The 23,336-nt window shown below is 38.0% G+C and overlaps 1 protein-coding gene across 1 annotated transcript in view; it reads right to left on the bottom strand.

Annotated features, from left to right (window-relative positions):
• RAD23B (RAD23 homolog B, nucleotide excision repair protein) overlaps positions 1-23,336 on the bottom strand; it is a 47,738-nt gene that overhangs the window by 7,178 nt on the left and 17,224 nt on the right. The window contains exons 2-9 of the mRNA XM_047067425.1: positions 21,295-21,376; positions 20,921-21,000; positions 16,793-17,061; positions 11,735-11,790; positions 6,840-6,967; positions 2,853-2,985; positions 996-1,123; positions 151-321 (exon numbers count right to left, since the gene is read on the bottom strand). Coding sequence (XP_046923381.1) covers positions 151-321; positions 996-1,123; positions 2,853-2,985; positions 6,840-6,967; positions 11,735-11,790; positions 16,793-17,061; positions 20,921-21,000; positions 21,295-21,376 — 1,047 coding nt within the window. The remainder of the gene's footprint in view (positions 1-150; positions 322-995; positions 1,124-2,852; positions 2,986-6,839; positions 6,968-11,734; positions 11,791-16,792; positions 17,062-20,920; positions 21,001-21,294; positions 21,377-23,336) is intronic.

Here is a 23,336-nt window from a genome sequence, read left to right as displayed (position 1 = left end):
GCTCTGTCCAATAGAACAACCTCTAGCGGCAGAAATAATCTACACCTGTGCGATCCAATGCAGCGGCCACTAGCTCCACGTGACCACCGAGCATGTGAAATGCAGCTAGTGTGACTGAGGAACTCAACTTTCAGTTTTACTTCGACTCACCCTTTCTATAGCTTCTTTTTCCTGAGGCGTCACTTGAATGTAGTTCATGTGACCACTTCCAGCTTCGGCAATCCCTCCACTGCCACCTCCGCCCCCTCCTCCTTGCCCGCCGGCTTCCTGGACTGGTTCATTTAACATCTGAATAAAATGCTCCTGGTGTTGGCTAATTTGCTGTGGTGATATGAAGGACAGAAAAAAACAAGACGATGATAGAAGTATCTTCAGGAAACCAAGAATTCTAAATACAAGTAAAAGAGAGAGCTAGAACTTTACAACTGCCATATTTTAGAATGATTCTGGATTATGTAATCCTTGGAAGGATGTGACTTCTTGTATTAAAGAAATTAGGGAATTAAGAGAATTCAAATTCTCTTTCATAAACGTCTCCTGGCCCCCAAATCAATTTTAAAAAATTGCTTGGGGGGGGGGGGTCTATAAAAAGAAACAGAACTCACATACCTTCCACACTAGCACGCAGTACAATGCTGTATAAAGCCCAAATACTTCATGACTTGGGCATTCGTAAGCCCATGGGTGTGTTTCTAAGACGCAGTGCTTCACTAACAGTAAGTTTGGGAAAAAAGATTCATGAACAGTTTCTTTGCTACAGAGCTTCTCAGATTCTTTAATAAAGTGGTTCCAAACTTATTATTTGACCAACTTAAATTAACCCAACCTCCACCCTCCTGGACTCTTTTGTTAGTGTATCTGATCTATAGCATATTCTATTGAGGGCACCTCAGAAAAACAGTTTCTAGAGCATGTGGAGGGGAAAGGAATTCTCATGGACTTTTAAAAAATGATATACTCTGTAAACCCACTTTTGAAATTGATTCAACAGTTACCTGCAGTAATTGGGGGTTTTCTCGACCTATCTGTTGTAGCAATGCTGGAAGCAGGGAAGGATTCTGTTGAATAATTTGTCTCATCTGTTGAAACTGAGGCTGATTCCGTAAAAATTCAAGAGGATGTCCTAAAATACACAAACATTTTTAAATCAAAGTAGCAATTACACACAAAGAGCTGATTTCAATCATAATTTTAGACAGCAAACACTGACAAGTAAATATGATGAGTTCTTAGATGTGTGCAAAAGGAAGTAAATAATGTCAAAAAATCTTTCAACAGCACCAACTTCCAAGTCTCATACTACAGAAATTACTCCTATTAGCAGAGTATGGAAAACTGAAAGAACAAAGTTTTCCTACAATTGTCCTGAGCACTTGATATTATCAAATAATGAGAATTTATGACTTGCATGTACTCTATCAAAATAAAAAATATTAAAATTGTTCCTAAGAAAAATACATACCTAGGACTAACAAAACCAAAAAAGCCGCTTACTTTATAATACAACCTAAACCCTCAAGGAAAAAAAAAACAATCTGAGTTTGAATTCCTGGGAAATTCTAAACCAAGTAAATGAAAGACAATTTGATACTTAGAAGTTAAGAGTTCAGATATGCAGATCAGTAAACTTAAATTACAATTAGAAAGATGACTTTGGTTATTACCATTGAACTTCAAACATTTACAATATACAAAAGCTTGAGATAAATAAGCTGTAAGACAACCTAGTACTAATACATCTAGAACTCTTTAGTCCTAAATCCCATGGCAATAATAAATATTAAGGATACCAAATAAAATACAGAACTGTAACTTTTTTGGGGTAGCGGTGGTTGTCTGATTATACTACAAGAGACCAAAAACTGCATATAATTATGTTTTTGAGATTAGCGATGAATTACGGAAAAATTTTTAGATGTTATTTCCTAAATTATTCAAGAAGCATCATTCAAACTAAAATGGCCACATAACATGCTCATCCTTCTTTGTGTTGACACTGGTTGCACAGATGAAGAAAATGAGACTCAAAGTTAACCCAGTAAGCGCTGCTAATTGGGACAGCAGCCCAAATCTGAACCAAAGCTGGGGCCTCTTCTTTCCATTCTTAGGCCAACTCTGCAGAAATGAAACGCCTGTCCTCTGGGAGACTGCATACAAAGCATTCAGGGCTTTTTGTCAACCAGAGCTTAATGTCCTATGTAGAGCTAAAAGCTCTATGAAGCATCTAAGCAGGGCCACTTCAAAATTAACAGTTTAAATTACTTCATCAGTACTGTATACAGAACGAGGAATGAAAGAGAATGAAGTAACTCTTGGGTCCATCACAGGCTCCAGGCTTTCCTCTGTAGTCATGCCTTTGGCAATGGAAGGGTGGGTTCTGGCCAGTAAAGAGAGTTGAATTCAAGCTTGGGTTTCACCTTTAGATAGAAGTCTTCCAACCTCCCAGTGTTTTATTTCTTTGGTTGTATAATAACCACTAAGATCCTACTGGCTTTGAAATTATACACACTTTATGACATTTATAGGGAGAGAAAAGAGACAAGGTGAGCAAACATTCTGAATGGCTTCAGAATGTAACACGAAATGCAAACTGGGAAGCATCTCTTCGTGGCATAGGCTAAACAGGATGTACCCTTTGCCAAAATTAGAGCGCTAATGTTTCAGCAAGAACGTATTAAATATCTACTTGGAAGAACTTGTTTTGGGCCCTTCTCTAACATTAATGGATAGAGAACTTGTTTAAAGAGTTATCCAAATGCTCCAGGAAAGAACCTCACCTCAAAGGTATTTCAGATTCATTTTACACTAAAAATTCAGGACTGTTTCCTCCCCATCCAAACACCCCACTTTACCTCCAGGACTTGCTGTTGTGGTCGATGCTGTCGTAGTTGCTGCAGCGGCAGCCACTGAAGACTGAGGAGCCCCGGTACTAACCGCTGGAGGGGTGTCGACCACAGCCTGACTTTCTCTATCTCCCGGGATCCCCTATAATACAATTTCCCAGCTTTAAAATATCCTGTCACATTCAAAGTTAGTTAAATATTACACAAAGTCAAAGATTTATTCATCTATTTAATGTGCTTGTCTAATTGTTCAAAGCATCAAACAGGTGCCTGCATCAATTAAAAGTATAGGGATGAGGCACCTGGCTAGCTCAGTTGGTCTAGCGACCGACTCTTGATGTCAGCGCAGGTTGTCATCTCATAGTTGTGAGATTGAGGCCCCACATCGGGATTTTCTCCCTCTCTCCCTTTGCCTCTCTCCCTCTCAACAAATAAACAAAAACAGAAATAAAAGTAAAGGATTAAGACTGATCTGGAAGCTGTATATGTCCGAGTTAGATTAGAAATGACCTGAGTGTGGTGTAGAAGAACCCATATTGCTATAAGGCAGCACTGTCCAACAGAACTTTCCATAATGATGAAAATGTTCTCTGTGCTGTCCAATAAAATACTCATTAATCACAGGGCACCTGGATGGCTCAGTTAAGCCCCCAACTCTTGATTTTAGCTCAGGTCATGATCTCACAGTTCATGAGATAAAGCTCCATGTCAGGCTCTGCACGGACAGTACAAAGCCTGCTTGGTATTCTCTGCCTCTCTACCTTTCCCACACTCATGCCCATGTGGCATGCTCTCCCTCAAAATATATAAACTTAAAAAGATACTCATTAATCACGTGTAACTTCTGAGAACTTGAAATGTGGCTAAGGTTACTAAAGAAACTAACTTTATAATATACTTCCAATTTTATTAAATTTAAATAGCTACTTGTACTTAATAGCTATTTTACTAAGTTGTGGAGATTTGTAATTTAAAACTGCAATCATAAAATGATGTTTACATATAGCAACATAGGTTACACCTAACACCAAAGATCCAAAACTTGCATATTAAGTAATAATGTACAGTTTTATAAGGCCAACTATTAAAAAACTTAAAATATCAATACAAATTTTGTTAAAATTGGACACATCTGGTTTTAATGCTATACATTGCCCTAGTTAATTTTTAAACTTCATAGAAACGTTCACCAGCTCAGTGACAAAAAGGTTTATATTTGTAAACCTAGCCTTAAAATCATCCAGGTTTTGATGCACACGTGCAGCTCTGAAATGAACCCTGGAATAAAAGCCTAATGGAGACAGGGCAGGTGGCCAATAGTGGCCGAGGAAGGAGGATCTCCTCTATTGATCCATGGTTCTAAGAAAGTGTCATCTGGAAAGTATCACATAGAAAAAACTAAAATGGATTATTCAAAATTCACAGAAGTAGTTACCAAAGAACCTTAAATATTTCAGTATTTAAGTGATGCTTATTCTAAGTTTGTACCATTCGTCTTCTGAAGTTGTAACTTAAAACTGCACTGAGACTTTGGAACACTATTCTGATGCATGATTTACAAGACTTTTCATAACAACATACTAAAAGTCTTTATGAAATCCACACAGATTGTGAAAGGAGAATGAAGAAGGAAATATAACATTTGGGTAAGAGATGGTAACGGTAAATTCTTCCATTTCCCAATAAAAATCAGAAGCCAAGATCATAAACATATGAAAAAATAAGCTTAATGAATAGCATTACGGGTAATGGCTGCCCGAGTCAGCTGTCCCTCCAGCTATTAGAAACAAACATTTCGGACATTCCACCAATTCAAATCCGTAAGTGCTGACAGATTATATGCAGATTGAGGATCCAAAGCCTCCATCAAAATCTCAAACAGATTTGTTAAACTAAAAAGTTAATCACTGCTATAGAAGTCTCAAAAATTAGTGACAGTTAAAGGTGGCCCTTTTCTTTTCAGTCTATGAATTGAACACTAAATATATCAAAAACACTTTAAACTATTTCATGAAATGGGGCGCCCAGATGGCTCAGTCAGTTCAGCATCCAACTCTTGATTCCGGCTCAGGTCATGATCTCATGGTCTGTGGGATCGAAGCCCCGCATCGGGCTCTGTGCTGAGAGTGGAGCCTACTTGGGATTCTCTCTCCCTCTCTCTCTCTCTGACTCCCCCCCCCCACCGCCCTTGCACTCTCTCTCTCTCTCTCTCTCAAAAGTAAATGAATATTAAAATGAAAATAAAGTGTTTCATGAACTTGTATCTATTCATTTGCATTTGATGCTAAAAAGTAGTAACTTTGAAAACAGTGATCTATTTTTTATACCTTAAAACTTCAGATCTATTAGATTAAAATACCTGCCTCCATTAAACTAATGCAGAATTCCACACAGGTATACATTTAAGTCACTCCATAAAAGGAAAGGTAATACTTTAATAGAATATAGGGTTTGTTTTCTGGGGGGGGGGGGGGGGGGGGGGGAAGGGTACCACAAACAAACTCACAATAGTTACCAATCCAAAATGATTCCTAAATTACAAACTGATAAATGGACTACCATCATTTTAAAGACTCTCATCAAGAGGACAATGGAAAAGAGAATTCAGAAGAGGAAATGATAAAAGGTTTTGTGAATCTCACATACAAATGAGTAGGCAAATAACTGGTGGAGGCAGCACAGTTACTCATTCTTGACTTTGACTCTCCTGAAACTATTATCTGAAAAGGAGTTTCTAACAAAAGTACAACCTGGAAACAAATGAATGGGTTAAACTGTGAACTATATTCCCCACAAGAGTTAGGATTCTGGATTTCTAAGATGATATTTAGGGCAATTCAGAACTTGATAATACTGTAAAACACCAAAGACAATTATGGAATAAAATGTTAAGATTTTTAAATTTTTTTTCATTTTTTTTATTTTTGAGAGAGAGAGGGGGAGGGAGAGAGAGAGAAAGAGAGGGAGAGAGAATTGGGGAGGGGCAGAGAGAGGGAGACAGAGGATCCAAAGCAGGCTCCGCGCTGTGAGCGCAGAGCCCAATGTGGGGCTTGAAGTTACAAACCGTGAGATCATGACCTGAGCTGAAATGAAGACTTAGCCGCTTAATCGACTGAGCCACCCAGGCGTCCCAGATTTTTAAAAAGCTAATTAAATATTGCTCCAAAATTCTATGCTATTATTTTAGCCCATGCCGTATCTGTAAATAACAGACATTCACTGTCATAAATACCATGTCCACAACAATCTATTTCTCAAAATTTTATGCTAGTAAAAGACAAGAACTTATTCAAAATCCCCTTGACTACCACTGACAAAATCCCCTTGACTACAAGCTGACAATTCAAATGCAAATGGAACCAGGCAAATAATATAACATTATATATTAAATTAAATGTACAATGCTATGTCAGGTAACAGGGAATGGATGGGAATATAGTAAATTAAAGAGTCTATGATCTAAACCCTTGCAAAAATCTGGATCCGAGTTGTCCAGACAAACCAGCTATCTGAATTTATAAGTGAAATCTCTCAATTTTTAAAAGATGGCCAATGAATTACAAAAATGTACATAGTACAAGACAAATACAATTGGGCATGGGTTTCCACTTTGATATTTTTGCCTTAAACAGTATACCCAGGAGTAAGTATGCTGGCTGTCAAAAAGCTACTAAAAATGGAAGATCAGATTTAAAAAAATCTGTCTCCACTCTCCAAACACACAAGCTGTCATTATGACATGAATAGGCTAGAAGGTACTGCTCCAAGTGGATAGCCAATTTTACAACTCATTTAGTCACGTTGTTTCCTAACTAAAAATCACATCAAAATCTTTAAAAGAGACTACATCTTTTCAACACAAAGCGTTAACACACTAATAAAAATGCATTATATAAATTATTAGCATATATTATCATTTTTCTGAGAACTGTTATTGTTCCTTTAAGATCTGTGAGCTTTCAGTTTTAAAGTAGAATGAAGTGAAATATTTCTCACCATTAAAAGATACTCCACTGCTCTGTCAGGGTTGTTGAAACTGGCTCTCAGGGCTGCAATTACTTGCTCTCGCTCATATCCCATTGACATGATCTCGGTTACCATATTCTCATAAGACTGACCTGTCACTAAGAAAAGGTATGTGGGATGGGGGGAGAGGAAAGAAAGGAAACATTTAATAAATACACATTTTCCACATATTTCTTGGGGCTTCATGTGTATACAGTGTTTCAGGCACTGCAGGGCTAGGAATACAAAGAGGCACAACAGCACAAACTACACATATGTAGCAGGTAGAATAATGGCCCCTGCGAATCCATGGAAATCTGTAATACCTTAGGTTTACAAGGCAAAGCAGAATTAAGGTTGTTTATCAACTGACTCTCAAGATGGGGAAATTATCCTGGATTATCTGGGTGGGTCCAATGTAATCACAAGAGTCCTTAAAAGTGAAGGAAAACAGAGGAGAGGGTCAGAGAAACAGATATAAAGACAAGAGAAAAGAAGCAAGGTCACAAATGCTATGCTGTTGTCTTTGATGAAAGAGGAAGGGGCTACAAGCCAAGGAATGTGGGTAGCCTCCAGAAGCCTGGAAAAGACACAGAACAAATTCTCCCCTAGAGTATCCAGAAAGGAATGCAGCTCTGATAGTAGCCCAGTGATTTAGCCCGATTTTAGACCAGTGAGTACCATGTTAGACTTCTAACCTACTGTACCATAATAATAAATCTGTGTTGTTTCATACCAGGAAGTTTGTGGTAACTTGTAAGTACAATAAAAATATCAGGTACAAATGTAGCACAAATATGGGACAGAATTAGCAGGTCAGGGAAGGCAACCTAGAAGAGACAGATGAACTAATTTCTGAAACAAGTAGGAGGGACATTTCAAGCAATCGATTCGGCTATAACAAGTTCAGTTTTCCCTTGACACCTTTTATTATCAAAGCAGAGGGAAAAAGGAGGTTACAAATCAGAAAGTTAGACTTTCTCATACCATACAGAGCTGGGGCAATGAACCAAGCACTGCTATTCCAGGAAATCACTTCCCACAGGCTGTCTCTGACCCAAACTTGCTCTTCATGGAAATGTCAGACAACAGACCACACTCTGAAAGAAAGCCAACTCTCTACACTAAACTCACCTCACTTAAGCCATCTTTTCTTCTCCTTGTGTTCTGGGTGCTATTCATCCCTTCTTGTCTCCTCAAAGAACTGTACCCTTTAGTTATCTTCACTTTTCCACCTCCCACTCTTCACTCTCCACTTAATTATCCTGATCAGCAGTTAACTATATCCTAGAATGTCATCCTAAAAACAGAAGCATGCCCCCATGGCCACATCTCGACTTCTCTTTCAGAAATGTCCGCTCCCTTCCCTTTCCAGCCAGAGCTGTTTGCACAGGCTGTGTCCACTTCTCACATTCCACTCACTCCTCAACCAATATTGACATGTGACTTTGGATCTCTAAAGGTTTCTCCCTCAAATGTGCCCCTCCACTACCTATTTGCCTTCTCCGTTTCAATAAACGGCACATCCTTCCACACAAGTACAAGAACCAGAAAACTGGTGATCACAGTTCCCTTCCCCTTGTCTTTCACATCTCATCTAGCAGCGTTATCTGCAGATCCTCCCTCTGAATTACAGTGCAAAACTACCTAGGTTCCCCCTTTCTCCACTGCCTTCACTCAAGACCAGACCACAAAAGTCTCTGGATTACACCCTGCTTCCTCTCCTGCCCCTCCCCACCGCCTCCCTCAAGCCTACAATTCTTTCTTCACATGGCTGCAAACGCGAGTCTTTAAAAAGAAAACCTCCCAACCATCTTCAAACACCATGCTCCAACCACACTGATATTTTCCAGTTCATAAGTCGTACCTTCTAAAACCTGCCGCAGAACCTCTACACACATACCAGGCTTGTCTGAGGGCCAGTTCCTCTGCAGGCTCTAGTTCTCAATTTAAATGTTACAGTCTCACAGATGTACTGCCTATCCTATGTATAAGCACCTTCTGTTTTTCTTTAAGGAAGCCGTTTGTTTCCTTAAAATCATTAATCATAATTTGCAATTTACTTTACAAATTTCACCCTTCTTTCTTTACCCCATCTGAATGAAAAGTTCAACTGTGCAAGGGACCCTGTCATTCTGCATCACCGTTTCCCTGGCACAGTGATACTCTTACCAGTTTAATGATTTTCTGCAGAATTTTCAAAAGGCATTTGTTACCTATAAAAGTACAGTTAAAAAAAAAAAAACCCTAAATATCACTGAGCTAAGGTGGCATTTGATATCTAGAATTAAGGACTTCTCCTTTCTGCTTCCATAGAGGACTTGTTACGATATTTTTTTTCTTAATCACCTATTCATATACTTCTGGCACAAAGCTACTTAAGTGCCAATATACTGAGTAATTTAGTTCCCAGATTCAGAATTCAGCATCAAGATAAAAGAAATTAGGAGCTGTGGACTACCTGAACTAAACGATTTTAACATGGTGTTTCTTACTTAAGTCTCGCAGTAACTCCATGAGAAAGGTTTATTTTGATCATGGGATCAATGGCTGGTAAGTCATGGTGCAGAGACCAACACAGGCTGTCAGACTCCTGAGCCCCCAAACCAAGTCATCATGTTACACCTCCTAAAATCACGCCTCCTAATTAGTCAAGTTATGAAAACTCAAAAATAAATGCTTATAAACAGTTTGCTACTCATAGGAAAACTAGGGACAATGGACAACACAAGAGAGAGAGCTAATGAGACTAAAAGTAGTAGTGACGAAGAACCTTTATGTGTCATCAAGAGTCTTATCTTCCCGGTCACAAGAAACTGCACAAGGAACTAACAATAACCTCATTAGATCAGCCTTTTATAAAACCCACTATAACAGAGCACTGACATGTAGGAGAGAATAATGCAGGAGTATTAGTGAGGTAAGGGCGTGAACTAAGGCAGGCAAGTGGCAGTGGAAACAAGTATTCCGGAGACATTAGAAAGGAGGGCCATCAGTACCCTGGGCTCAACAGGCCAAGAGAGGCAGGGGGATCAAGAACGACGCCAATGTTTGCTAGAGATGATGGTGCAAGCAATGAGGAACAAAGGAGAAGAATTGGATGGGGGAATAAAACAGGACTCTGTCTGGAACCTACAGAGTTTATGGAGGTTGGACATCTTCCAGGTGGCAGTTTAAAGAATGAATCAGTTCACATCTGAATCTGGAGGCTCAGAAGGAGATGTGTACTGGGGTTATAATTTTGGGAATCATTATAGTATTTCCAGAGTTTGAACTTTGAACTATGGGCTAGAGCAGAACCGCAGAAGATCCGTATATTTAAGGGTCAGGTAAAATAAAAAGAATTAACTAGAAGGCCTGAAAAGGAGTAGTCAGAGGCATGGATCAAGAAAAGAGTAGTGTCACAAGCCATAAAAGAAAAGCTTAAAGCAGCAGGGTATATACATAAAGACTGGGTGAATTAAAGAGTAAAGGGGTCCCATGACCTAAGCCGTACAGGTTGACAGAAGACGTAAAGGTAAGACACCGTCTTCAGAGGTGCACGCGTAGTAGCAGCAGCTAGAGCTTGGAGGCACCACGCTTTCCGACTGAGATAGCAGCGGTGGCAGCAGACAGTTCGGCAGTCCCAGGGACAAGTGTCAGTGGGTTCCAGCTCTGCAAGTGGAGAGCACATTACCGATTTCTGGCTCATCTCTAGTCCTTTCGGTATCTCTGTAAGGACTTCTGAGTATTAAGCGTGTCCCTGTATGAAACAGAGTGATTTCTATTTTGCTGATTGGACACTAACTTATACTTACTTGGTAGCAGAGCAGTCCCAGACAACAGTAAATGTAAAGATGTGGGTGTGGTACATGCGGTGACCTTAGTAACATTTTGCCCCTACATGCTATGGGCAGCCAAGATGCCGTTTCCACGGCAATGAGAGGTTCATGGAGTTCAAGTCCAATCAGGTCAGAGGCCACCCTACATCTCATGAGGTACTACTGCTGTTAGAACCCTGCTGCTGCAGCAACTAAGTAAGCAAAGAAACTAGAAGCCCATACCACTGAAGCTGCTGTTCCCACCTGTTCCCAGTCTTCTACCTCCCTACCATTTCCAGTAACACAGAATAGTACCAAAGGGAGGAATGGGTTCCCAGCCAACTGACCAATAATCAGCAGGCACAGGAGGAAACATACTGAAGTGTTATAATGGAAAAACAGGGGCAAAAAACAAAACTGATTTTGACATATTAAGTGTGAAGGGGAGATGAAAGAGCGTCATCCAGCATAGTTAAATTTAAAGTTGGGATGGGGTGTCTGGGTGGCTCAGTTGATTAAGCAGCCAACTCTTGATTCTGGCTCAGGTCATGATGTCACGATTGGTAAGACAGAGCTCGGGGCCTGCTTGGGATTTTCTCTCTCCCTCTCTCTCAAAATAAATAAACTTAAAAAAAAAAAAAAAAAAAAGTTGGGATAGAAAGGTATGTTCACTACAAGCATGATATAAGCAATGAAATACAGACGGGACCCGACAGGGCTACAAACTGGAATAAAGGCTGAAGGAGAATAAGATGAGGTGTGAGACAGATTTAGTAACATTCTGTACCGACTTCAAAAACATTTTGTAATACACCTGTACATAGTTCAAACTCTGTTAAGACCATATTTAGAATTCACATTTGGAAAATGATCTGCTTTAACTAAAAGAATATGCTTACCTCGAATAACAACAGTACAATTCTAAGGATTCAATATATAACACATTAATTTACAAAGTCTTTAGAAACATTAATCGAACAATTATCGAAACCATTTAGCAACTCGATTATAAGTAACCATGAAGATGAACACATGACCTAAAGAAATGATTCCTCTGATAAGGTCATTTACAACGTAGACACTTACCAAGTGCACTTGTTGCATCTTCAAAAAGGTTTGACCGAGAAGAATCTCCTGATGTACTGCAAAAGGTTTTTAAAAAATCATACTTCAGAAAGTATATAAACTTAAAGTTTAGTAACTGTCCACTATATAAAGAGATTATTTTATTTTAATTAAATGTAAAAGTCTGGCTACAGTGTTTAAACTGTCCTCTAGATTAATCCCTAAAGCCTTTATCCATAACATTTCCAATCTTCATACTCATTCTTCTGCAAATGCATCATTTTAAATGTCCAAAGATGTAAAATAACCAGACTGCTTACTACTTAAGGAATACAAAAAAGAGAATGCACAACCATTTCCCTGAAAGAATTTACATGAGAAGTTAAATAAGTCAAGTCACAGTGGAAGAAATACAAACATTGCAAGTATCCCCACTTTTCCATAGTTCACAGTCCACTGCTTTGCTTTTACAAAAGATCTACATTACTACCTGTTTTCACTAACTATAAGAAATCCAGAGGATGGTCTCTGAAGAGGATTTCTGCTTTTACAAGAAAAGTGAAAACAGTGTTTCATTTGCTGTGCAGCAAGCCTTTCTAGAGGCGTACACCCCAAGAAGTGAGTGGCGCCACCAAGCTCCTTCAACTGGAACTAGACTCAGCATCTCAGTATCAAGTCACTGTTAATTCTGAACCGTGTGTGTGTGCATTTGTGCTTTGTCTTAATTTACTTTGTGCACCCACTAGCAAGGTGTGTCCTAAGCCTGGGAGGTTATTTTTTGGGTCTGGGAATGATCAAAACTTTTTCCATATAAATTAATGGTAATTGCTTCATTGCTTTATGCTATTTCTGCTTTTACAAAAGGTTTCAAAGGAACGCTCTACTTTCAAATAGTGGAGAAAAACCTGTACATGATAAATAGCCACATTAGGCTGGAAAGGCCTGGGAAATCTTTACATAACAGAATTTCAGTCAGATGTTATACGAAACTGAAGGAAGGCATTTAAATCAAGGAACACAGCATAAGCAAAAAATGGGGAGACGTGTGACAAAATGCAAGTTGTAACCGAAAGTTAATCAGTTAAAAGCACTAAGTTTCTGTTGGGCAATTGCAGAAGATGAGTCTGGAAAACAAGGTAGAGAAAAACAAGATTATGAAAGACGAGGAAGAGTAGGCCAAAGAAAAATAAATTCAAGTTTACAAAAGTAGTAAAGGGAGCAGTTAGATTAAAACATGTATACAACACACTTATTCCCAATTTTAAAAAGAGAACACAGTGGACTTCAGTTCTGAGAAAATCCTATAGCATAGCAAGAGCAAGTAGAATATCTAAGTTTGAATTCATAAATTACTTTCTAAGCCTCAGTTTGTTCATCAATACAATGGGGTCAACAATAATATCCATGTATCGCTAAGTTGTACGTACGTATGTATGTATGTGGAGTTACTGCTGGTAAAGTGTTTAGCAAAGTGCCTGGCATCCTAACATCCGATATGATTATCATGATTAAACTACTTGTTTGGTATAATTTTTAAAGTATCTTCATTAACTTGATAGGCTAACATGTACAGAAGGAAAAAAGTTCTGAAAAGTATACAGGAAAACTAATTTTGCCCAAGACCCCAACCTAGGGAACAACCACCACTAGCAGTTTCTATGTAACAAGCAGTTGTGTCTTGCTTTTGAATGTGTTTCACTTAACTTGATTATCTCAGTCAGCATAACTACAACTACCTGTTTTTCCCCAGGCGCACAGTACTCCATTTAATTGGCCAAATCAAGCTCTTACTAAATTCTTTCTATGTACAAATTTATCAATTATTCCTTTTATAACTTTTTAAAGATTTTTATTTTTCCATGTTCTCTTGTTTATGGTTTCACTTTTATGTTGAATCGTGATCTGTCTAGAGTGATCCATCTTTCCCCTTCCATTTGGCTAGACATTAATCCCAACAGCATTTTCCTCAGTGGTCTGAAATCACATCTTTATCTTGCATGAAGTCTCTGGTATGTATTCTGGTCTGTTTCTAGAATACTATCTATTTAACTGAGCCGTATTTCTAGTAAGAGTCACTCTAAATTGTCGCAATTGTTACCACGTAGAGTACATTCTACTACCTGGTAGGACTAGTGTTTTTTCCTGCAGTTCTTTTACAGAACAGTTTGTGCTGTTTTGCATACGGCTTTAAAATTTCCTTTTACATATCACAGACCACAGTGAGGTGAGGTTGGACTGCCATTCTTCAACCTTGACTCTGCCTCATTGCTTCTCCTTCCCCATCTGCAGAGGAAACCACTTATCAGTTAGTGTGCTGTTCCTTTGTTACTACACGTTACTATATATACCCAAAGAAAATATATGATGTCGTTTTGTGGCTTTTGTTTGGTTTACGGTTACTGCCCATATTATTTTGTAATCTCTTTTTCTCACTTGATAACAAAGCCTTGAAACCACATTCACTCAATATGCATATATACTACATACTTTAACTGGTCTGTACTATTGGATATTAGGGCTTCTCAAACTTTAGGAAGCCTAAAAATTCACCAGGAGAGCTTGTTAAAATACAGATTTCTGTGATCTGCCCTCAGAGAATTCTGACTTAGGTCAGGGGTTTAATTTCAAACATACTCCCAGTGACGCTGATGCTGCCTACTTACTACCACCTTCAAGCAGCATTGCTCTCCAATATGAATAAATTGCAGGTCAAGTCATTCCCTTATTAATGGGTATTTAGGTTGGTTCCAATTTGTCTTTAATTACAAATTAACGCAGTCTTTGTGCACACAGTTTCTCTAAGGTAGATATATACAAATAGGATTTGCATTGCAATCGGTAGTTTTTAAAGAACAAAACTGGCCTAAAGACACAAATGACTAATAACGAAAAGTCAGGCCAGGGGTGATGAATAAACTTTCTGATGTCCCTCGAATCGGTACCAGTGTATCTCCTGATGATTAGCCCACTAAGTTTTGTGTTTAACAGGACACTAAATGTTTTAGAGCAGATGAAAGGAGTAAGGCACATTTAAGCAGCCAGTTTTCTGAGCTTCCCTCATCCTTCTGTTACCCTTCTCGAAGGTGGTGATAATTTGGGGAAATGGTGTACAAAGCCCAACCAAGTAACTAACTCTAGTATCTGCTCTGTGGATCACTGATCATCTACTGATTTATGCAACCTCTGTAGGTCTGAAAAGGTAATCCTGAATCTTAAGAATCGGTAAGTGAAACTGTACCTCCAGGAAGAAAATTTTAAAAAAAGAGATTGTACCGATCAATTCTGAAATTCTCACTATAAGCTTTTCGAAGAGCTGAAAACATGTAAGAAAATAGGCTATCCTGTACTGATGAACATATATTTAATTACATTTACAATGTTTAGATGGTCTGGGAAACAATGTGTTAAATTTGTTAACTTCCCTCCTTCACACAGAATGGACCAACAACCTTTTGATAGAACAGCTTAACCTGAGTCTGGTTGTCTCCCACTAGGTAAGAGTGTTGAATGCATTTCTAAATGTACGTGGGAGAAGCATCAAGTTAGGTGACAGTGTCTCAGAAGGCCTAAACTAAGGCAAAGTGCAGCAGGCAGGCATAGAGGAAATATTTAATTCCTTGAAAAGAGGCCCAAAGTGAGCAATAAACCAGATGACTCAAACCCCTCCAAACATGGTTGACTTGGATCAGACATAGAAACTGAACACATAGGTAAAACACTAAAATAATCGTAACTAATTTTTTTCTGATCATTGTTGTATTTATCACAAACATGCTTCCCTTTCAGTACGTGTTTCCAACTCCTGTACAGATCTCCATTCTGTCTGGTTTTGATTCCAAGGACTCTAACTATTGCCACTGAGGTCCCAAGCTATATTAAAGTCACAAAACACAAACAGCTCCAGTGCCAATGCACACTGGACTTAATACAACCCATGCTGTCAGATAAAGCAGAAATTCCGTGTACAAGCTCCAGCCAAGCAAAATAAAGCACCTGCTTTGGTTCTTTTATTTACCATTGGGGGAAAAAACTTTTGTCATAAATTACTCAGTTATCTTGTCAACTTCTCACAAGAAATTATTTCTTGCTCCACAAATATCCCAGTGCTTTTTCTTTGGTTTTAAAGATCTACACAGGCAAAACTTAAATGTCTACAAAAGTTCACAAAAATATAGATAAAACAGTGGAAAACTGAAACAATCCATATGTTCAACAAAAGGTGGTAGGTGAAGTACCCACAACAGCTGATACGTATTGCTGTGTACCGTGTGCTATTTTACACCTTTTATATTCATTATTCCATTTAATCCTTATAACAACTCTAGGAGATAGGTTGCCACCCACAAATTTTCAGATGAGGAAAATACCCAAAGATGTTACTTTTCTAAGGTTGAGCGTGAACAAACGTCAGATCCAAACACAATGCTATGCAGCAAATGGAAATATTTAATGGAATGAAAGATGTTTACAATAGAAATGACAACAATCAGAAAATAATATAAATAATGACTGGGGCAGTGTCAAGTTATTTATAATATGTCAAACTATAATAAAATATGAAGTTATTTTTATAATTCTTTCTGGGCATTTGTATTTCCTAATTTTTCTACACAAAATGAAGAATAACTTTGACCCTCTTTCCCTTCTCCCTGGGAAAAAAAATAATGGAGTATACAAAACTGGATCACGAAAATTTAAACAGGCACAAAAATTAGTTTTAGTGAGAGTTCAATGTTCAGAAAAGTTTAACAGAGTAGAAACAAAGTTAGTTTGATCAAAACAATAATCAAAACAAACACATGCATGAAGTTCTTTTTTTTTAATGTTTATTCATATTCATTCTTGAGAGAGAGACAGAGATCAGGCAGGGAGGGGCAGAGAGAGGGACACACAGAATCTCTAGACTCTGAGCTGTTCAGCACAGAGCCTGACGTGGGGCTTGAACTCACAAACTATGAGACTGTGACCTGAGCCGAAGTCGGACGCTTAACTGACTGAGCCACCCAGGCACCCCTACATGCATGAAGTTCCTAATATGAACGTGTTTTGGGATACAATTTCCTAGAATACAGTTCTTACCTGTCAGTTGATGTTGGACTAGTAGCCACTGGTGTTTCTGCTGGCTTTTCTGCAGGTTTCTCTTGTTTCGTTGCACTAGCAGGTGCAGGTTCAGAAGATGCTGTCGTTGATGCTGGAGTGATGGATGCGGGGGTAGGAGTGGGAGCCAAAGCGGGAGGAGAGGTCGGGACCTGGACCACAGCTGGAGCTGTGGTGGAGCTAACTGTGGTCGTGGTGGCAGGATTTGACTGCTGGGTTGTAGCTGGTGCTGGTGTAGTCACTGCTTTGGGCTAAACACATTAAAAAAGTAAAATAATGAATCATGATAAAATACCACATTATTACCTGATCTCTAAGTAGACTACCATTATAGGAGGCTACAAACATAACACTAATATAAACTTGTAACTTGAAAATAATTTTGTAAAGTAACTTAATAAATGATCAGTATTAGCAATCTGAATCACTATGTTACTCTTTCAAAGCTGATATATTAACTAACAACCTTAATTAGCTTTTAGCTAACAGTTTGTCTTTGTTATGTTACCAAGTCACTACAAAAAAGAACCAATAGAAGCCACTATTCAGAGATATATAGAATGTGTACTAAAAAAAAAAGGACCATTTAATTACCCCCTACCAAACTTTACAGTTTAAGTTCCGAGGTTATAACTTCAAGGTATTTATTGTCATTTAAAAGCATCACCAGGGGCGCCTGGGTGGCGCAGTCGGTTAAGCGTCCGACTTCAGCCAGGTCACGATCTCGCGGTCCGTGAGTTCGAGCCCCGCGTCAGGCTCTGGGCTGATGGCTCAGAGCCTGGAGCCTGTTTCTGATTCTGTGTCTCCCTCTCTCTCTGCCCCTCCCCTGTTCATGCTCTGTCTCTCTCTGTCCCAAAACTAAATAAACGTTGAAAAAAAAAAATAAAAAAAAAATAAAAGCATCACCAAAAAACAAATAATAATAAAATAAAATAAAATAATAATAGGGGCGCCTGGGTGGCTCAGTCGGTTAAGCGTCCGACTTCAGCTCAGGTCACGATCTCGCGGTCCGTGAGTTCAAGCCCCGCGTCAGGCTCTGGGCTGATGGCTCAGAGCCTGGAGCCTGCTTTCGATTCTGTGTCTCCCTCTCTCTCTGCCCCTCCCCCGTTCATGCTCTGTCTCTCTCTGTCTCAAAAATAAATAAACGTTAAAAAAAATAAATAAAATAAAATAAAAATAATAATAATAATAATAATAATAAAAGCATCACCAAAATAACTCTCTTGTTTGATCTGAGCTAGTTGAGCATGCACTGGAAAGACTTGCTGTGCAAGGTAGGACAGGGGACTGAAAAAAAATAATACTAGGAGCATTCACTCCCTCTTTTCTTTGTTCTAAGAATCTTGTGTTTAGCCCTATAACTTTTCAAACTGCCAATATAATACTCTGCAAATTATTAATGTTCTAAACTCTGATTTAGATTAAAATGTAATTTAAATGTATTATGCTAATTTAGTATTTCCCTTAAGATTATTTATGATGATTATAATAATATAACATTTCATGCCCTCGCAAAGTCTCTGTTGCCACAGTGCTATTTAAGCCTCATTCTAAATGGTAGGAAACCCATCTGCTTTTTGAAGTTTTGCTGCTTACTTCTGATCTAACCAGTTTTCCTGGCTCTTTATAATAAGGTCATTTCTCTTTGCCTCTATAATGCCTACTACTTCCCCTTCTAATAGATGGCTTTTATTATTAACTTGAAAATAAAATAACCACAAATTATCAGTAGAGTCCTGTGTAAAATAAGAAAAAGCTTGGCTCTAAGTAGCTATTCTTCAAACACATCCATCTATTCTGAGACCTATCCTGCTTAATTCTTAGTTACGTTCTAAACAGTCAAGGTTATTACAATACTAAAGGAAATAAGACCCCAAACATATACATATCCAAATATGTGGCTACCACATTTTGCATACTATTCATGATAAAACTAGATAAGACAATGGAGTATTATTCAGCCCTAAAAGGACAGAAATTCTGGCACATGCTATAACATGGATGAACCTAGAAGACACTACGCTAAGGGAAATAAGCCAGTCACAAAAGGAAAATACTTTATGATTCCATTTATATGAGATGTATAGAGTAGTTAAATTCATGGAAAGTAGAATGGTGGTTACCAAGGCCTGGGGGGGTGGGGGCAGAATGGGGAGTTACTATTTAGTGGGTACAGAGTACTGGAGATGGTTGCACAACAATGTGAATGCACTTAATACCACTGAACTGTACAATTAAAAATGGTTAAACTGGTAAATTTTGTGTTACGTATATTTTAACACAATTAAAAAATACTCAATTGAGACAAAGTTTCCTCATGATTCTGTTTCTTGTATGTAAAGTTTAACATTTAATGGCTAAGTGAAATAAGTCAGAGAAAGACACCATATGTTTTCACTCATATGTGGATCTTGAGAACTTAACGGAAGACCATGGAGGAGGGGAAGGGGGGAAAAAAATCACAGAGAGGGAGGCAAACCATAAGAGACTCTTGGATACTAAGAACAAATAGGGTTGATGGGGGTGGGGGAGACGGGAAAGTGGGTGATGGAAATTGAGGAGGCCACTTGTTGGGATAAGCACTGGGTGTTGTACGGAAACCAATTTGACAATAAATTATATTAAAAAAACCCAAACATTTAATGAGTAAGTGCTTTAACATAGCAAAATCACAATGGTTCTCTTAATGGATTATACGAACTTTTAAGTCCAACACATGTAAACCGTTTAGCTGCTTTTACTCAGGACAAAAATATGCAGTAATTAAAACTGACTTGCTAACCAGAAGAGACTTTTTTTCTTTGACTCTTTTTTTTTAAATTATTTTTTTAATGTTTATTTTTGAGAGAGAAAAAGGAGGGAGGGAGGGAGACACAGATTCCAAAGCAGGATCCAGGCTCTGAGCTGTCAGCAGCACAGAGCCCAATGCAGGGCTCGAACCCACGAACTATGAGATCATGACCTGAGCCGAAGTCGGACACTTAACCGACTGAGCCACCCAGGCGCCCCTCTTTGACTCTTAAATATAGAAAAAAACTGAGGGTTGCTGGTAGGGTGCTGGGTGGGGGGAAGGGCTAAATGGGTGACAGACACTAAGGAGGGCATTTGTTGGGATGAGCACTGGGCGTTGTATGTATGTGATGAAATCACTAAATTCTACTCCTGAATCATTATTACACTATGTTAACTAACTTGGATTTAAATAAAATTTAAAAGTTAAAATAAATAAAATTTACTTGCTCAACTCTCTGTATTTCTACTGCATATATTACCTTAAACTTAAAAAAAAAAATCCTCACATTTATTTTAATAAATGGTTTATAGTCCTTAACAAACTTGGTTTCCAATTACTTATTTAAACCTATTTTCAGGGTTACAAGTATCACTGTTCTCAGATTATGATAATTCAATCCTAAAAATTCATGTCACGAGTACACTTCTCTGTTTTAACTCTCTACTGCATGCTTATGCATCTTTAAATAAAAATATTACAGAATCCTGACAGAACCCATATCCATTCTGTTTTAGAGAAAAACTTTGATAAACTGTCCCAAGTATATTTCAGTCCAATAAATCACAAAAAATTCCCTTTAAAAAACTTCCTCACAACAATCATTCCTTCATTTCTTTAACTGCCTTTTTCTTTTTTAGTTTCTAAAAATCTACCCCATCAACTAAGAAATATCATTGAATTTAGGAGTCTACATGTCTTTTCTGCTTGAGCCTATCAGATCTAGCACATAATTTAACAAGTCTCTTTAAGGCACCCTTATTAAAACCACAAAATAAGAAATATTTATTCTAAGAATCACATCTTTAAATCTTTAAATAATTAGCAATTTTTCTACTCCAGCAAAATCTAACAATTTTCACATGATATTTTATCAACTGTTTTAATTTATTTAAAAATGTTTAAGCTATAAATGTATAAAATTAACTTTATGGTTCACACAAAGTAAACTTAAAATTTTTTAAAAAACAGCCAAGTGCCTGCCACTATGGATGTGCATAAACTGTATTCACTAAAGTATAAAGGCTGGACTTGGGATCTTTATTTTTTTTAAAAAACCTCGCATGCATAAAAATATACAGAACAAGGCTAAAACTTACTTTTGTCACCATAACCACCACAAAGTTTTTTTCATCAATTTTATATTCTTTTAGAGCAGTATCATCATTGAGGATTTTGCCTAGTACATTAAGAAAAAAAGAATACATTATTTGAAGCCCATAACCTTTGTCTTACACATAACTGAAGTTAAAACAATTACCAATGTCAATTCTATCAATTAATACTTTCCCCAAAGAAAATCATTAAGTGATCAGTCAAGATAAAGAAAAATATAATTGGAAATATAATCAGGTAAAAAGGCACTAACATTTGATTTAAAGATACCAAACACAAACACTGTGTATGTGTCTGACAGAACGAGTTTGTCTACACAATCTGAAAGATAGCATTACTTTCAATATTTAATTCATACCTGCATAAATTAATTTTTGACCTGCTACAGGAAAGGCATCTTTCCCTTTTTCAGATTCAATCTTCTCTTTCAGCGCCTTCACCTAAAGGAAAAATAAACATTTTTTTCTAACAGGTCTAAACAACAAATGACTATCCAGAATCTGAGAAATGCAAGGTAAAACTTTTATACGTATATTAATCATTAATACTTGCAAAAACTTAAAGATCATGTCTTCACAATTTATATTAAAAACGACTCATTCTTAATGCGTATCATTAGGTATAGGTATAAACTTTACCACCAGCTGCTACACATACACAGATTAAAAGAAAAAACTTTTACCAGTTGACTTGATAAATCTACTCAAAATAAAAATTGCAACATCAGAAGTCTTGATTCTCATTATAAAGCTTACGGGCTTATTTCCCACAGAGTAAAAAAGAAAAGCTCTCTAACCTAAAAGGTCTAAGAAATAAAATAGTTCCATCTACAATAAAAATAAAAGTTAAATAAGAATGTTAAAAAGCAAATGATTCAGGGGCGCCTGGGTGACTCAGTTGGTTAAGTGTCCAAATCTTGATTTTGGCTCAGGTCGTGATCTCACGGTTTGAGAGTTCAAGCCCTGTGTCAGGCTCTGTGCTGACAGTGGAGAGCCTGCGTGGGATCCTCTCTCTCTCTGTCCCTCCACTAACTGTGCTCTGTCACTCTCTCTCAAAAATAAATAAATAAACAAACAAAAGAAAGGCATATGATTCACTTAAAAACTTTTTTTTTAATGTTTATTTTTGAGAGAATGTGAGAAGGGCAGGGGCAGAGAGAGAGGGAGACAGAATCTGAAGCAGCCTCCAGGCTCTGAGCTGTCAGCACAGAGCCTGATGCAAATGATTCACTTTAAAAGTGGGATATGTTTCATCATTGTCATCTGAGGGGGCTTCATAAAGATCAATTAGAACATGATTTCTAGAGATGGGGCCTGAACACCTTTATTTTTTTTTTAATTTTTTTAAACATTTATTTATTGTTGAGAGAGAGTGAGCAGGGAAGGGGCAGAGAGAGGGGGAGAAACAGAATCCGAAGCAAGTTCCAAGCTCTGGGATGTCTGCACAGAGCCTGGATGTGGGGCTCGAACTCATGAACTGGGAGATCATGACCTGAGCTGAAGTCATATGCTTAACCGACTGAGCCACCCAGGTGCCCCTGAACACCTGTACTTTTTTAAAAGCTTTACAGGTGGCTCCAAATATCAGCCTTGGCCGAGGACTACTATCTGTTGTCTCATCTACAAAGTAAGAGGTACTGTAACAGATGATCTTTATGATCTCTGTCTTGTAAAATTACATGACAACAGGCTCATTATGAGGTATTTTGAAAATGAGTCCAATTTCTGAAACTAATCAAAAAGCACAGTGGCAGAGGAGTAAAAAAGGCAAGAAGATATAATGGAATTAGTTTCATTACTTTAAAGGCACAAAAATCAAGAGGAAAAATTCCATTCCTTCTATCTCCCAGAATACTTCGAAAAATTGTCTAAGTTGATAGTTCTGAGCTTTAGGTGAAAGACTGCTTGATAGGGATACACAGAGAGAGCACTACTTTCATTACTTTAAAGATACAAGAATCAGGGGCGCCTGGGTGGTTCAGTGGGCTGAGCGTCTGACTTCGGCTCAGGTCATGATCTCACAGCTCTATGAGTTTAAGCCCCGCATCAGGCTCTGTGCTGACGGCTTGGAGCCTGGAGCCTGGAGCCTGGTTCGGATTCTGTGTCTCCCTCTCTCTCTGCCCCTAATCCATTTGCATTCTGTCTCTGTCTTTCTCAAAAATAAATAAACGTTAAAAAAAAAAATCTAAAGATACAAGAATCAAGAGGGAAAATTCCATTTCCTTCAATTCCCCAGAATACTGAAAACTGTCTAAGTTGACAGTTCTAAGCTTTAGGTGAAAAACTAATGCCAGCGCAGAGCCTGATGCAGGGCTTTAACCCACAGATCGTGACCAAGAGTCGAATGCTTAACCAACTGAGCCACCCAGATGCCCCATAAGTAACAGCTTTTTAAAAAAGC

The sequence above is a fragment of the Lynx rufus genome, unplaced genomic scaffold, assembly GCF_022079265.1.
Source record: "Lynx rufus isolate CCGP_SWC_20201006 ecotype Redwood Valley unplaced genomic scaffold, mLynRuf1.p SCAF_10, whole genome shotgun sequence".
In the NCBI taxonomy this organism is placed as follows: Eukaryota; Metazoa; Chordata; class Mammalia; order Carnivora; family Felidae; genus Lynx; species Lynx rufus.
This window is presented reverse-complemented; position numbering and strand designations above follow the sequence as displayed.